The sequence below is a fragment of the Urocampus carinirostris genome, chromosome 12 (assembly GCF_059441175.1).
Source record: "Urocampus carinirostris isolate Australia breed hairy pipefish chromosome 12, RoL_Ucar_1.0, whole genome shotgun sequence".
Classification (NCBI taxonomy): Eukaryota; Metazoa; Chordata; class Actinopteri; order Syngnathiformes; family Syngnathidae; genus Urocampus; species Urocampus carinirostris.
The window spans coordinates 5378479-5396355 of NC_142360.1; the positions used below are offsets into that span (position 1 = coordinate 5378479).

At 40.1% G+C, this 17877-nt stretch overlaps 1 protein-coding gene across 2 annotated transcripts in view; it reads right to left on the reverse strand.

Annotated features, from left to right (window-relative positions):
* agbl4 (AGBL carboxypeptidase 4) overlaps nt 1-17877 on the reverse strand; it is a 599711-nt gene that overhangs the window by 14080 nt on the left and 567754 nt on the right. For both annotated transcript variants that reach the window (XM_088349263.1, XM_088349262.1), the window contains one exon: nt 11760-11922. In XM_088349263.1, the coding sequence (XP_088205389.1) occupies nt 11760-11922 (163 nt within the window). The remainder of the gene's footprint in view (nt 1-11759; nt 11923-17877) is intronic.

Sequence of the window (17877 nt, forward strand, 5' to 3'; positions counted from 1 at the left end):
CCCAAGTGCAGAAAAACGCCACATGATGCTACCACCCCCATGCTTCAGAGTAAGGATGGTGTTTTTTGGATTGTATTCTTCATTCTTCTTCCTCCAAATGCGCTTAGTCGAATTATGACCCAGAAGTGTATTTTGCTCTCATCTGACCACAAAACCTTCTTCCATGACTCTTCTGTATCATCCAAAAGGTCATATGCAAACTTAAGGCGGGCCTTGACATGTGCTAGTTTAGGCAGGGGACCCTTTCTTGCCATGCATGATTTCAACAACAATAACCTTGGAAACGGTGGTCCCAGCTCTTTCCAGGTCATTGACCAACTCCTGTCGTGTAGTTTGGGGCTGATTCCTCAACTTTCTCACAATCATTGAGACCCCACGAGGTGATATCTTGCATGGAGCTCCACTCCGATTGAGGTTGACCGGCATGTTTAGCTTCTTCCATTTTCTAATGATTGCTCCAACAGTGGACCTCTTTGGTCTTCACCATAACATAAAATCATCGTCAGATGAGGACGCCGTAACCCGGGGTTCCACTGGATTATCGGATTTGTTATTCATGCCTCATAAGCTTTCACGCGGATCAAATAGAGATTTGTTTTTCATATTGTGCGCTTAAAAAGTAACTCAGATGGTAAAAACCTGATGGGGATACACCCACGTTCATCGTTTGGAAGCGTTTTTGCTGGCGCCATGCTTCAAAAGTTTTCCAAAATAAATGTTGCAAACGATTGAATCGGGTGTGTCCCTGGTTTGACTTTGAAGCCCAAATCTAAAGTGCAGAAGATTTTAATGGTGTTGTCCTTGCCAGGGGAGTGTGTTGTGTGTTTGCGTCAGCCGACAGTCACGCGGGCATGGCGCCACCGCAGGAAGCCGCAAAATAACCGAGCTGCTGCCGAAACGCGCTGCGCATCGCCGCACATGACGCCCAGTGACAGCTATGCAAATGATATATCTGAGAGGCAAATATGCTACGCTTCCGTTAGCTAGCAACAAAGCGTAGACGATTTTAGCCATGCGTGAGAATCGTGCTGGGATGGGGGAAAAGGCTCAGTGGTAATCAGATACCCAGAGGTGGGTAGTAATGCTGTACATTGACTCTGCTATATTTACTTGAGTAAAATCTGGGAAAGTTTGTACTTCTACGAATATTTTTAAATCCCTGTGCTTTGTAGTGTGCCCGCTTTGAGACTGGGAGGTCGCTGGTTCGCGCCTCGACCGAGACATACCTAATTGGTATAATGGCGGCGCCCTCTGGCTGCGGCTGCATCGACCCGCTACAACGGGTCAGGTGTATCGACATTTCGTTCTGTGTACATTGTTACAAAGAATGACAATACAAAGGAAATTATTATTATTATTATTTTACTTTTGTAAATTTGTAAAGAAAAAAACGTTACTTTTACACCGCTATATTAGGCAACATTGAAGTCATTACTTATAAATCCCCCCCACATAATCACGCGTCTGTCTGTCTCCGCTAAGGCGCATTTATTTTGATGCAGAACTGTGCCAGGCTCTACCATGTTTCAAACGTAGCAGCCTCGTCACGTGACCCTATTCAACTTCAGCGGGGGAAAATGTCGCTTAGCAATACCGACTATGTAAACATAAAAGGGGAGAAGCACCCCTGGCCTCACTTCAAAAGCATGTTGCCCTTAAAAAGGCTACAAAACACCAGCTACAATATTCAATGTATCCTTTGTTCGAGTTCACGGGCTAGCTTGTTGTTCTGCTTGCAAAGCCTGTTAAGATAAGTATTGGGGCTTTGAATCTGCTACTTAGTGCTTCATCTGCTTAATTTATTTAAAATATTTTTTACAATTTTTATTTTATTGTTTAAAGCACTTGAATTCACGTTCATTATTCTAATCCACTTTTAAATTAAATGTATTTTTTTTGCCGATTGGATGGACTTTGATAATTTGATGATCTGGTTGGTTGTTTAAAAATAAATAAATAAATAAATACAACGTTGCTACAGTTACTCAGTACTTGAGTCGTTTTTTCACCGAGTATTTTTGAACTTTTGTTCAAGTAAGTATTTGGATGACTAGTTTTACTTCTACTTGAGTAATATTATCCTGAAGTAACAGTACTTTTACTTGGGTAAAATGTTTGGCGACTCTACCTACCTCTGGTGGTACCTCACTTTACGAATTTAATTGGTTCCGGTGGTGACGTTGTATAATGAAACCGTTGTAAATGGAAACAGGTTTTTCCCTTGAATTTAATTGAAACAGGATTAAACCGTTCCAAGGTTATGAAATTCAACCAAAACCCTGTTAAATCACCAGTAACTGCCCTGCCTTTCTATTTCTCTTTGGATATCTTTCTTTCTTTCTTTCTTACTATTTCTCTTTTTATCTCTTTTGTTTCTCACATTCTCTCTCTCTCTTTCTTTGTCCCACCCTCTCTTTTTCTCTCCCTCTTATTTCTTTCTCTCTCATCTACTAGTCAGGCCCCCAAGAGAATGTTTGTTCTATCATGTGCCCCCCTGAGTTCAAATTAGGTGACACCCCTGTTCTATACCGATCTCCAGCGTGCTCAGAACTTTGATATTTTTGTTGTTTAATATCTGGTGCATCCATTCAATATGGTTGGTGTAAAGTGTAAATAAGAGGCGAGACGTTTCTTTTGAAATAAAAGTGGAATAAGAAAGCTAGATGCGCCTTTTTCGGCCACTTTTTACCACGGAGGAGGAAGTAGCCTAACTAATGAAGCCCATCTTCCATAAGTGAGTTAAACTTCAATTTATTTATCTTTATAGAGCATATTATTTTATGAAATGTTTACTTTTTAGTACAAAACAATACCGTTTACTTATACAAGCCTTAAACATACTTATTTAAACCTTAAACATCCAAAATATAGCACTGAAGCAACTTACGAAAAAAAAATCGATTTACAAACGATCGTCCGGAACCTATCTCGTTCGTAAGTAGGGCAGAATCGGTATTTCCGTCTTCCGGCTTGATAAAGTCCCAATCTTATATTTACGTTACTATGTGGAATAGGATGTGGTCCTTCGTTACAGCATTGTCCCCACCATACAACATCAATAATTCTTTTGAATGCCCCAAAACTGTTATGTACCTGATAAGTATCTAAGACACTTGTCTACCATTGATCTACATTATATAAGATTCCAAGACGTTATTTGCTGACCTCCCATCCACAATGCCTCATTCTCTCTTCGTTCAATTCAGAGTCTAATGTGCTTTGCAAGTTACAGCAGTACAATGATTTTTCTTTGTACAGTATTTATTCACGATGGGTCTTGAAGTGATGCTAAATGGAGAAGCAAAAACATGATGACCATGGAAACGAATCGAATCTTGAGATAAGAAATATGAAGAAGAACCAGGAAAAGAATATGGACATAATCAATCGACAATTGGGATATTTATTAAGATTTAAGAGGCGATTAAAGACAGAGTCATCTCCTCCGCCCTCTGCATCCACCCACTAACTCCACTCCACCAGCTCAAGTCACGCCAAAGGTAAAAAAATCCAAAATTTTTACTTTTCATGTACATTCATTTATAATCATGTTTAATCATATACACATATCGTTCGTATAAGTAGTACTTGCTATACAGTATATCATTACTAATGTTTCATCTCATCTCATCTAATCTCATCAGCAGTACCGCTTATCCTCATTAGGGTCGCGGGGGGGCTGGAGCCCATCCCAGCTATCTCCGGGCAGTGGGCAGGGGACACCCTCAACTGGTTGCCAGGGCACACAGGGACAGACAACTCATTCGCTTATTCACACCTAGGGACAATTTGGACCAGCCAATTCACCTGAAATGCATGTTTTTGGAACGTGGGAGGAAACCGGAGTGCCCGGAGGAAACCCACGCAAGCACGGGGAGAACAAACAAACTCCGCACAGGAAGTCTGGAGTGGGATTTGAACCCACGACAGGTTCCCATGACATGAACTGTGCCGCACAAGCGCTTACCACTGCGCCGCCGTGCTGCCCCTAATGTTTCATATCTATATACATTTTATTGTTTTTACCCATGGCATTAGCTATTTCACCTTACGATTCCCAACTCAGAACGCATCCCTATAGTCAACTGTACCCGTTTTTTGTTTATGTGTTGATTTTTTTTAATTATAAGACTTGATGTCCAAGTTGTAGAGTGGTTCACTTTTATTATCTGGATGCACGATTTCTGATCATATGATAAAAGGGACACTGGGGACAAAAGTGGCACCCAAAAAATATTACATTTGCAGTAGTTTTTTTGTTGAGTGGGCCAAATTCAAAAGCCACGGACTGTAGTTGCACGCCATTGCTTGTTTTTCAGTCATTTTCTATCTCATCAAACGTGTTTTTCATCATCGGTGGGATACGAGAGCACCGGGTTTACTTTACGTGGACGTTAACGTAAGAGGACATACACAGACACATCCACACATGCAGGTAGCGGATGATTAGAGGACAAAGAAGGCAGACAGCATGGAGGTTGTCCCCGCTGTTTCGCTGAAGAGGATTCTCAGCTTGACGAGATGATATAATGAGCTGTTATGTTCTGGCTGATGAGACGAGAGGAAAGGACAGACTGGAGGAGGACATGAGTGGAACATACACACACTTTCAAAAAAAGTCCCCAAAAACGCTTTTCAAGGAGGACAGTGAAGTAGCAACATAAGTGGTGATTATTTATTCCTTGAGTTTTGTCTGCAGGGGATTGTGGGAAAGAAGAAAGGTGGTCCGGGAGCACGGTTGGGAGTAACGCGTTACAAAGGAAATGCGTCCGCGGTAGCAAGTACTGTAACACGTTGTTAACGACATTGTGTAACTCAACTGTCATTCAAACATGGTGAGTTATTCGATGTTTTCCAAAAGCAAACATGGAGTATGTGATACGTTTGTTACGATTTGAGTGCAAAGGATTTCATGGGATGCCAGTTTCTATTTGGACTCACTGTTGGTTATGCATCGTTGTTGTTATCGACCAATCCTGTAGCTGTTCTTTGATTACCACACCCTTTAGGGCTAATCTGTTATTTTGTAAACCCCTAAGATTTTATAAAAAGAGGGTACTCGGAGCAGAGTTTTAGGAATGGATGGACTGTTTTTTATCTGAAATCACTTGCCCTGGTCCTCCCTGTAAATTCCTAATCCATTGATGTATTTTTGCTATATTTTGAGTGTCTCCTAAAGTTTAAACTTATGTCATATGTCTTCTTCCCCATTTTTTTCTCCTTCACAAAGTAACAGCCCTCAATCTGCCAGCAAGGGTGGACATGTTCATATCTACCTACAAAGTACAGTATGTCTCAAAAGTGAGTACACGTCTCACATTTCTGCAGATATTTCATTATAAAGTCTAATGGAACATCACTGAAGAAACATCTCTTTGACACAACAAACAGAAGTATGTAAGTATTGCTGGTCTGATGAGACAAATATCTATTTATTTAGCTCAGATGGTGTGAAGCATGTGTGGCGGCAACCAGGTGTGGAGTACAAACATGTTTGTGTTGTGCCTACAGTCAAGCATGGTGTTGAGAGTGTCATGGTTTGGGAGAGCATGAGTGCAACCAGAATTGGGGGGTTGCATTTCATGGAGGGACACACAAACTCAGGGATGTACTGTGAAATACTGAAGCAGAGAATGATCTCCAGAAACTGGGTCGCAGGGCAATTTTCCAGCCTGACAATGACCCCAAATACACTCGAACAAGGCTTTTCGAAATGTGCTAAGGGTTAAGGGAATGGACTAGCCCAGCAGGTATCCGGAACTAAATCCAATAGAACATCTTTGGGGCATCCTCAAGCAGAAGGTGGAGAAGCACAAGATCTTGAATCACCCCCCACCTCAGTTGTGTTGTCATGGAGGAGTGGAAGAACATTCCAGTGGCAATTTGTGAGGCTCTAGTGAAATCCATGGCCAGGAGGATTAAAGTGGTTCTGCAAAATCATGGTGGCCACACAAAATGTTGAACTTCAGGGACTTTTACTTAAGGGTGTATTCACCTTTGTTACCAGGGGTCTAGCTACTAACGGCTACATTTTGAGTTTTATGAGGGTAGAAATAAATTTACACTGCTATATAATCTTTACACAGACTACCTTTTATTGTCTCAAAGTGATGTTTCTTCAGTGTTGTTCAATTAAACATTATTACAGAAATGTGAGGGGTGTACTCACTTTTGTGACATACTGTACAACTGAATACAATTACAGTGGCGTATTCTCAAGCACAGAGTAAGAGAATGCTTACTTTCTCCTTGATATTCTCCCTACGGTATTCATTACATCAAACCGGTATCTACAGTTATGAAATAAAATACTGAAATAGGGCGGTCAGTTTATATGCGTATATTTGGTTGTGTCTCACCAGTAGTGAATTGTAGGCAGCGTGTGAGGACAGCGTATGGCTTATACAGGAGCAACAAAATTAACGGGGAAAACATGAGCACAGAATATACGGTAAAAGAGTGCTAAATTTGTTTTTTTTTTACTTGTAAAATTATATTTGCAATACAACATGCCTGGAGGGAAAAGAGACAAAGTCTTGGACATTACCTAAACTCTTCGAATGGTTTAAAGACCAGAAACAAAATGGATATGGAGTGTCTCGCCTGTGTTAGTTTGGCACCTCTCAAGATTGCACATTTGGTTATGTTGCCATTTTCAAGCAGTTTAAGGGGGTTGGCTTAAATGTGAGTATTTACCAGCAATGTCAAACATACAGCCCGCGGGCTGGACCTGGGTTGATTTAATCCAGCCCGCCTTAAATTTCCAATTAGGTAAAATCAAAAGTTATCATTTTTCTTAATAAATGCAAACCAAGTACTCTCTTTGGCCTCTAAAATTTAGTAGGCCGAGCCTAGTTGTTTGATCCGATGAACTCCAATCTTATTGGTCATGCTAAAACATTATTTTCGTATTTCTTTTTTGATTTATTTCTAACCAGTACAACATTTAAGGAAACATTAAATACTTTTCATAGGTCCCACTTACGTTTGTATAGTGTGGTGAGTTGGTTCAGGTTTAAAACTGCAATTCCTAAACTGGTAAAATAAGCCAGTTAACACATTCAATGCCAAACAGAAAATCATTTTTCCCCATTGTTTGTGAGTAAATGTGTTATACTTAGAAATATCCCTTAGCATCCATGATTATAATATGTAGAGTAGGCTACAGGAGGTAGAGCGCTCGTCTTGGGATCAAGGGATCCCAGTTCGAATCCTGGCTCGTCCGTGTTACATGTCGAAGTGTCCTTGGGTAAGACACTGAACCCCTAATACCCCCAATAAGCAGGTTAGCGTCTTACATGGCTGCAATACAAGGCTGCTATTGGGAAATGTGGAGCACATTGTAAAGCTCTTTGGGAAGTCATTGACTTGAAAAGCGCTATATAAATGCAGATCATTTCATCTCATCTCATTAGCTGCGCCGCTTGTCCTCAGTAGGGTCGCGGGTAGAGTAGGCTACTAAAGTAGGCAAAATCAAATAACATAAAGCATGCAAATCAAAACCTACGGTAAGCTAAAAATTTTAAGATGGCATTCTTTTACTGAACACGCATGAAAACAAAAAGTCTGGATCTGGCCCCAAAGTCAAACTGAGTTTGACATCCCTGGTATAACATAGGGAAATTTGTAGCTAGATAGTTACTTTCAAAATCATTCGCCACATGTAGGTGTCAGTAACGTAATTACTTTTGAAATGGAGTACCTAGAGACTGTAAAGCGCCCAGCACTGGCAAGGGATTGTGGGAAATGTGAAAAAGAAGAAAGGTGAGCCAGGAGGTGCGAAAGGTCTCCGTTGATGATTTGTACGCTCCATCGAGCAAAGCACGGAGGCGGAAAAAGCGACACGGTCTCTTCCTTCAACCCGTCTGACCCCAATCTTTATTTTGCACCGGGGTCCACCTGGCCTTGCCCACCACTGCAAACCCTGCCTCATTGTTACCGTCCTCTTTTTAAACGTAGAGTTGACTGGAAAATAAAAAAGGAGCGGGAGGTCCACCCACTGGCTTCAGATTTCTTTGCCAATTTGACCTCGAGTCCAGATGGAGAAGAACCGAAATCTCTCACAAAGGATTTTTAAAGTATGACTCAGAAGAATGAAACCATCGGAAAAACTTCATGTAGCAAATGCTTTGCTAAGCAAAAATATATATAATTTTCAATAAATTGAGAGCTTCTTTTTTGTACAGATTTCCGTGAAGGCCTCACAGGGGTTAGCAACCCAAAATGTTGAAAGAGTCATATTAGACCAACACCCAAAAAAGAAAAGAAAACAACTTTGGAGCCACAAAAAATCAAAAGCTTCAGATAAGCCTTATAAGTAAGGCAACATATACTGTACATATACTTATATTCATTGGAAAACGTTGAGAATCAATCAGTTCGAGTCATAACCATAATTGTCCATTATCAAACAATTTTGAAAAAGTGCCAATGAGCCACTAGGGAGGGCCAAATAGTTGCATGTGGCTACAGAGCTGCCTGTTTTCGACCACTGTCTTACCAGATTTATATGCAATATTAAAACAACAATTATTACTATATTACCATTATGTTATTACCAGGTTGTCTTCAATGATAAAAGTAGGGTACCTAGTCTTGAAATTGTGCCTGATTTTGTTATACTCCAGTACAGTAAATAAACTCAATCAACCATAAAAATCTCGCCAAACTCTTGGCCCACGGGCCAAGTGTGGCCTGCCAGTTCATTTTATGTGGCCCGCCAGACAATGCTCAGAAGCACGAGAGAAAAATTTAGCTGCATCGCATCAAACAACGACTTGCAGTTTAAAATAGGTCCACTGGATGTTGCCAAAGGCAGGTACCCCTCTAGTAAGATTTGTGGACTTCCATTGATCAACCAGAGAACAGCGAGGAAACCCAGGCTCATGTTATTTTACTTAAAATAAAAGTCACTGGTGCACAGTTTAAGACAATACAAAAATACAAAATTAAGTATGGAAGATTTAGCTCCTTTGTATAATCAACATGAAAACAAACAGCGTAGTTCCCATTTTCAGGTAAACATTTTCACAAACATGCATCTTTTTGTTACTGATTATTGTAAAATAACGTGCCATGTTATGACCTTGTTATTACTATGTTACTATGATGTTATTAGCAGGTTGTAATCATCAGTAGGGTTAAAATAGGCTCAATTGACCAATAAAACATCAGTGTTGTAAAATGCTACAGAAGGATTATTTACATACATAAATTATAGGCTAATTCAAAAAGAAGAAGAATTGATCATGTATTTCATGATACTAATTGTTGTTAATGATTTCTCATGCCAGATAGAAATCAAAGTTCCCAGAAAATCCCAATGGTGGGATTTTTTCAGAACTGGTCTGTGGCTACTCAGTTGTTCTTAGGGGGATACCTGGTGACCCTGAGACCCACTTTGGTGACCCCTATGTGCCTAATTATGTCAGTTCCCTCTAGGTGAGGCTCATGTTATGTCAGGGGTGTCAAACTCATTTTAACTCGGGGGCCACACTATAGAACAAACAGTAGATTAGAGAGAAAGAAAAAATGAGAAAAGGAAATGAGAGAAAGAGAGGGAGAGAAAATAGGGAGAGATGGACAAAGAAGGAGAGAAAGGGAGAAAGAGAGACAGAAAAGAGAAAGAAAGAAAATGTAAGGAACAAAAGAGATAAATAGAGAAACAGTGAGCGGGGAAAAGAGAAAGAAAGAAAGAAATCGAAAGAGAAATAGAACGAGAGAAAGAGAGAAGGGGAGAAAGAGAGAAGGGGTAGCAAGAGAGAGAGAGAAAAGAGACAGAAAGGGAAAAAAGGAACAAAGAAAGAGGAAAAGAAAGACAGAGAGAGAGAGTGAAAGAGAGAGAGGTAGAGAGTGAGAAAAAAAGGGAGGAGAGAGAGAGTGAGAGAAAGACAGAGGGAGAAATAAATACAATGTGAGAGGCACATGGCTTAGGCAACATCAAGTGGACATATTTCAACCTGGAGCTCGTTTTTCTCCTGCGCTTCCCTTAGCGTTGTCTCGCGGGCTGGATTTAATCTCTCAGCGGGCCTGATTCGGCCCTCGGGCCGCATCAATCCCTCAGCGGGCCTGATCCGGCCTCTAGGCCGCCTGTTTGACACCACTGTGTTATGTACAAACACGTTCCTCCACCTACAAGTAATTAAAATACAATGTAGACTTGTATGATAGTTCATGCAATTTTTCTTATTATTCAAACATATAAACATACAGTATATATATATTTTTTAAATGGCTGAAGGTTTTTTTTTTACCACAGGGCTGTGCAAAGAATACACACTGTCCCTTGAATTGTGTGATGTTATGTTTGTTACAACATGCTTGGAAATAAAAGAGTGCTAAAAATACTAAAATAAAACACTGTAGTAACAAAAATATGAGGAAAAAGGAGGACCCAACCTGGCACTAGAGGGCACTAGGACCCCATCCAGGACTAAGCAACAGGACCACTTAACCACATATCTTATCAGTCCTCTTGCCAAGATCTCAGCACTCAAGTCTGGAGAAGGTCATTCCGAAGCAAAAACTTCCTCCTCCTATCTGCGCCCATTAAAACGAAAGCGACCTTCATCTGAGGCGCGCTGCGTTCGAGCGCCGTCTTGTTTTTTCTCTTTTGTCTCATTCTTCTATTGTTACAACCGTCACCTGAGCCAGCTTTTGTCAACCAAATCAATAACACGCTATCAGCCCCCTGTTTTAACTCCCAAAAAGCGCCAAGTGGCTTATTTTGTAGGGAGCGTTCACAAAATTAGGGTTTTAATCAGCATTTAGGTTTCCAAAAGGGTTCAAGACAAGAGTTTGGGTTTGAAATTAGGGTTTTAAACTGAATTCAGGGTAGTCAAAAGGGTTAGAAATTAGGATTTGGACCTCAAATTATGGCTTTGAACTGAATTTAGGATTTCCCATTAAGGTTTAAAACTACGGTTGTGGACTCAAATTAGGGCTTTAAATTGTATTTAGGGTTTCCAAATGGATTTAAAACTAGGGTTTGAGCATCAAATTAGGGTTTCAAGCGAAATTAATGATTTTCAAAAAGGGTTTAATACTACGAATTGGCCCTATTATTAGAGTTTCAAACGGAATTTAGGGTTTCACACTAGGGTTTGAAACTACAGTTGCCTGGTCATCCTGGAAGGGAGATTACCTCACATGCTATCCCTTCTCAAGGTTTCTTCATTTTCCTCGTGTTGAAGTTTTTCCTTGCCCTCATGTAGGTTTTAGATCAGGGGATGGTGTCATAATAGTCTGTGGTTTGCAATAATCTGTATAGCCCTTTGGGACTCTTTATGATTGAGGGTTATACAAATAAACATGACTTGACTTGACTTGACTCAAACCAGGGTTTAAAATGTATCTAGGGTTTTCAAAAGGGGTTAAAACTAGGAATTGATTCTCAAAATAAATTTGGGCCTTTTCGTTGGTTCATAACTAAGGGTTGGGCCTCAATTTAGAAGTTTAAACTGAATTTAGGGTTTAAAACTAGGATTTGGGCTTCAAATGAGGGTTTTAGACAACATTTAGGGTTTCTGAAAAAGTTTAAAACTAGGATTTGGGCCTCAAATTAACGTATCATACCAAATTTTGTGTTTTCACTTTGGGATAACGTTAGTGCTTAGATTTAATTCAATGTAAACCAACGCGCGATGGTTTAGGTTTAGGGTTAATTTCGGCGCAAATTAGAGCGCAAGAGCCTTGTGGTTTTGCGACAACGGCTAATTAGCGGGCACAAAAGGAAGGTCACGGTGAAACGAAAAGGATACAAGTCTCTTCGGTGTAGGCTACAGGAGCTGTAGCGCCTGAGGTCATGTAGCTGGAGAAAGAAACCTCCAGGGTGTAGCAGTAGGACGTGTCGTCAAGGAGGCCGCCCAGGAAACGTCTGCCTGTGCCGGCCTTCACCACGTCGCGGTTGAAGGACGTGTTTGACTGAAAAGGGAGAAAATCACACATCAGGCAAGTTCAACTGTTTTTAAGTTAACATTTGAGTAAGTGGGCCAACATTAACAAATACTTAAGTTATCATGTTATTACTGTGTTATTACTATGTTATTACTAAATTGTAATTAAAAAGTAGGGATAAAATAGGCCCAGTCACCACTAAAATGTCTTTGAAATAATTTTTAAACAACGCAGTTAAAGACACTGATTATGTCAATTATTTATCATTGGAGTTAGAAATCAAATTTCTGAGGAAATCACAATGAGCTACTTTCAGGTCTGGTCCGCTGTTCTTAAGGTGTCCACAAGCACCAAAATGGTGACCCCTGATATAGAGTGTTGCTGAAGCTGGTGAGCGTATAGCAAAACAAGCTAACAGGTAGCTTCCTACCAATGCTATGCTAATATTAGCCTAAACAGGAAGCTTCTCCTGGTATTTTTTTCCCCATTTTAAGTAATATTCTTATTTTATTTTAAGATGTCTTAAAAAATAATGAAAATAGAAACTCATCAGGTATTATCTCATCATCATCTCATTAGTTGCACCGCTTATCCTCAGTAGGGCCGCGGGGGTGCTGGAGCCCATCCCAGCAATCATCGGACAGTGGGCAGGGGACACACTGAACTGGTTGCCAGCCAATCGCAGGGCACACAGGGACAGACAACTCGCTCGCTCATTCACACCTAGGGACAACAGGTATTATATTTCAAAATAATAAAAAATAATAAATATAATTAAAATAACAATCATTTGAAGTAAATATTTTCCTACTTTGGGAAACAATACAATACAAAGTCATTTAGTGTTAAATTTCAAAACAATAAAAAATGATAAACATAACTAAAATTATTCTCATTTTAAGCAATGGATGTTTCTTAAAATGTGTCTTGGGGCGGCAGTAGCTCAGGTAGAGGTAGAGCGCTCGTCTTGGGATCAAGAGATTGCAGTTCGGATCCTGGCTCCTCCGTGTTACATGTCGAAGTGTCCTTGGGTAAGACACTGAATCCCTAATGCCCCCAATAAGCAGGTTAGTGCCTTACATGGCTGCACGGCCGCTATTGGGAAATGTGAAGCAGATTGTAAAGCGCTTTGGGAAGTCATTAACTTGAAAAGTGCTATATAAATGCAGATCATTTCATAAAATAAATAATCAAATTTCACAAAGGAGTTTCTTTAAAGTAAGGACATAAAAATACATAAAACACAATTAATTAATTCTTACAAGACAATTCAGCTTTATTTTCTTATCTTAACATATTTTTTTAAATGAAAGTAAAAATGAAAAAAAAAAAAAGAAATACTGTAAAATTATCTGATATGGCAGGGGGCATATATTATGGCTCCTTTTATGTATTAGAAAACATTAAAATAAATCATAACATTTACAAATATTCAAAATGAAGAATGTATTTTTTTCTTTATTTTACACAAATGTTTGAAAAAAATAAGAAACAATATTTGGAACAATTAAAATAACAGTTTTGTAATTTGAACACATCCAATGTACAATATTTGCCCTATTGATGGAACTGTATTGTCTAATGCAAATGAAAACCAGTGCCAGAGACCACAGAGCAGCAAGATGCCAGACACACAGCAGTGACTTTTAGGTAAGGGATTCCACTATGTAAAATAAATACGAATTTCTAAATCTATGATTTTTTTAAATCAAAATAACATTGGTAGGATAGATAGTTCATGTAGGTGTGAATGAGCGAGTGAGTCTGTAGGTAGGTCTCGTAGTCTGTTTGGGAGGGCAGGATGATTCACGTTGCTCCAAACCGTTGTAGGTTCGCCAAACGCAAGCCCCCGCACAGGGCTTACTGTTGCTCGCTTTTGCACAATAGCAATAAGGGCCCTGTGGTTTTGTAAAGTGTGACATTCTTGTGTTTCCAAATCAAACTTCTTTAAAAAATCCCGATTAAAGAGATGTGTTGGTGGCAAGTTAAATTAAACTGGAATCAAACGATTGTTTGGTACAAGCTTTAGCTTCCGCAAATATGAGCCCATCCAAAACCGGGTCATCGCTTGACTTTTCGGGTTGTTGGGTGGGCCCACAGCGTTTTGGAAGTGGAGAGAGACATATTTGCTTCCCAGGAAAAGCTGGAGGTCAGGCACTCCTTTCCCCCCTTTTTCCTTTTTCTTTTTCATTGTACTCTTTTTATCCTTTCCCACTTTGAGCCCCAGACAAAGCGGTCCAGTTGTAACAGCACGTTTCTTTTGGGCATAAAAACTAAACTGATTGACAATAGCATTGGGAGGATGATCGCTTTGATGATTAGGACCTTCCCCTCTATTGTCAGTTTTCTTAGTGACCAAAAAACAAGTCTTTGCTTAACTTTCCTTGTCACGTCATCCCAGTTGGTCTCCCCTCCTCCATCCGCATTGAATTTTATCCCTAGGATTTTCTGGTCTGTCTTTAACACCGTCAGCGGGAGTCCTGCCTTTTCTGTCTCTTTCCACGTTCCATAAAACTTCACTTGTGATTTTTCTCTATTTAGCCTTGACCCAGACGCCCTCCCAAACAGGTCAGTCAAGTCAAGGGCTCTTCCAACAGATGCGCGGTCAGTACATAAAATATTAAAATCATCCATGTACAAAACACACTTGGTAATTGGTCCCCCACTTCCTGGGATATTGATCCCTTCGACAAATCTATCTTTTCTTAACATTTGTGCCAAAGGTTCAATGCAAAGAACATAGAGAAGGGGAGACATAGGGCAACCTTGACGTACACCGCAGTTGATCTCGATTGCTTCCGATAAATTCCCGTTAATCATGAATTTGCTGTAGATGTCTCGGTATAGCAGTCCCACCCACTTGATGTATTTTTGGGGAAAACCACATTTTTGCAATACCCTGAAGAGGTATTGATGCGAGACTCAATCAAAGGCTTTTTCAAAGTCTAGGTTTAGGACCGCTAGTCGCATGTTTCTGTCTTTCGCATAACAAATGGTGTCACGGATCAGCATGAGACTGTCGCTGATCTTCCTTCCCACGATGGCACAGGTTTGGTCTGGATCAACAAAGTCTCCCAAGACTACAGACATTCGTGTTGCTAGAAGCTTGCTGAAAATTTTACAGTCCACGTTTAAAAGCGTTATGGGTCGCCAGTTTTTTAAGTCAATTTTGTCTCCTTTTTTGTGCAATAGAGTAACTATCCCTATTCTGAAACTGTCTGGCATATTGTCTCGACTGGAAAATTCGTTAAAAACAGTAATCAGATCTGGTGCTAAATTATCCCCAAAAGTCCGGTAAAATTCGAGGTTGAGTCCGTCCTCCCCGGGTGATTTGCCTTTTTTCATAGTCATATGCAATCATTCAGTTGGTCTTGGGTAAAGTCCGATGGTAAAAAGGGGTCTTGACGCACTGATCTTGAAATATGATCTAATACATGCCCCATTTCATTCTCATGTGTTTCTTTCTTTTCAAATAATTTTTTGTAGTAGTCTTCGACTAATTTGGTTATTTCGCTACTTTCCATTGTTATTTGCCCGTTTTCGTTTTGAAGTTTAAAAAGCCCCTTATTTTTGCTCATAATTTTTTTTTAAAAATAGCGTGTACATTTTTCCCCTTCTTCTATTTCTCTTTCTCTGCTTCTTATTATGATGCCTTTGCTCTTTATTTCCGCCAAAGCGTTTAGTTCTTGTTTGGTCTCTTTGATTTCATCATTAAAGTCCATCCCCTTTTCTGTTAGGATGAAATAGCGTTGGTAGCTAGCTTGCTAACCACAGCAAGCAACATAGCTGAACAGATATATGGATGGATGGAGTTTCAATCTTGGTCAAAACTAGCTAAATTAAGGTAGTTAGCATGCTAACCATAGATGGCAAGAAAGCTAAGCTGATACATGGACGGCAGTAGCTCAGGAGGTAGAGCGATCGTTTTAGGATTAAGGGATCCCAGTTCGAATCCCGGCTTGTCCGTGTTACATGTCGAAGTGTCCTTGGGTAAGACATTGAACCCCCAATTACCCCCAATAAGCAGGTTAGCGCCTTACATGGCTGCACAGATCACGGCCGCTATTGGGAAATGTGAAGCACAATGTAAAGCGCTTTGGGAAGTCATTGACTTGAAAAGCGCTATATAAATGCAGATCATTTCATTTCATTTCAACTGGCTAGTGAGAGTTTCAATCTAGCTAAATTGATGCAGTTAGCTTGCTAATCACAGATAGCAAAACAGCTAAGCAGATTTACGGATAACTGGATGGATAGATGGATGTAGGGAGCTTCAAGCGATCACGAAAGCTAGCTAAATGGAGGTAGGTAGCTTGTGTTGGATTATTAAAATGTGTCAATGAGTATGTTGTCACAGTCGCATGAGTTTTCAGCTATATTAGTTTTATCATTTAATCAGCAGCACATCATATTTATCCACATATTTAAATGAAGTATTTATGTGCTGTATTCATAAGAATGTATTATTTCATATCAGTATTTTCTCAGCAATGGTCTTCCGATATGTCAGCCTTATTTTATAATACAACCTTCAAAATCCAGCCGTGTGAAGTTTTAACAAAAGTCTCTTATTCATTGAGAGCCTTTCTTTTGGCTTGTAATGCGAGTTCCCAGAAGTACCTTTTAGAGTTTCATGTTTCATTTTGCAAATCCACACCCTTCCCCTATAAGACACGGGAGAAACATCTAGCATGCATTTTGGGTGAACGCTCTCCTGATTTAATTCGTCCAAAGTACCCGGTTTTATTTGTTTTGTTACTTTGTAATAGAATTCCTCAACTGAACTGCTATCGTCAGCCATATTTTTTTTTCTTCGTCCAAATCCCAGGAGATGAACATGCGGCAAAACAGGGATTATCTGCCCCAACATTCGCTAACCGCAGCTAGATGGATAGGTAAACAGGTACATGGAAGAATAGATTGATGGTTAGATGGATAGATGGAAGTTCAGGCTACCTAAAAAGCTAACCAAATTGAGCTAGCTCGCCAGCCAAACACAGCTAGAAACAAAACTAGAAAAATTGAGGTAACTAGCTTAGTAGCCCAAAATAGCTGATAGCTAAACAGATACTGTACAGCCCTGCGACTGGCTGGCAACCAGTTCAGGGTGTCCCCTGCCCACTGCCCGAAGATAGCTGGGATGGGTTCCAGCACCCCCGACCCTACTGAGGATAAGCGGTGCAGAAATGGATGGATGGATGATAGAAAAGTGAAACAAATCACCTAGTCTTGAAATTGTGCCAGATTTTGTTATACTCCAGTACAGTAAGTGGCAGTATAGGCAACAATAAATTTTCAATAGAAAAGACACAACCGTCACATTCTGGTTCTATAAATACAGCCACCCAGTAAAAAAATACCCATTATGAAATATAAATGAACCCCCCAAAAAATCCATTTGGTTTTTGCCGTAAGCTCAACTCTGCAATGTTGACGGTGTCTTGGGAAGCAAAACCGTTAGCGCTAACTGTCACTCGGTTGCAGTAGCTTTGCTCAAACGCAAACCTGCTCCCACCACTGGGAATTTGCTGTGATTGTGTTGTGCTGCTGCAGCAGTGCATTGTAGGTTGTGCTGAATAGGCACGGGGACCAAAGTGGAAGTGGGAGATGACCCCCGGGCCAGATGTCCCTCTAGCAATATATGACCTGGCTCACTTTGCCACTTTTGCAAAGACAATTCCTGCAAACGTCTTTGGAAAGTATTGAAACAAAGTAGGAAACAAAACAAACGCCACGGGCAAGTTTTCCATCAATTGTAACTGATCTATACCCAGGAATATGTTTCTTATGCCAGTCCCTAGCCAAATTAAAGCTACATTTTCATAGATTACTTTAATGGAAATATAAAACAATTGAATTGAGCTGAATAGTGTGCCCTTGAAAATTATACACTACAAAACCCTGAAGGATAACACTTGACATAATTCAGAAGCCTACTTCCAGATGTTTTTAAAATCAAGTAATGTTTATTTGTGACACCCT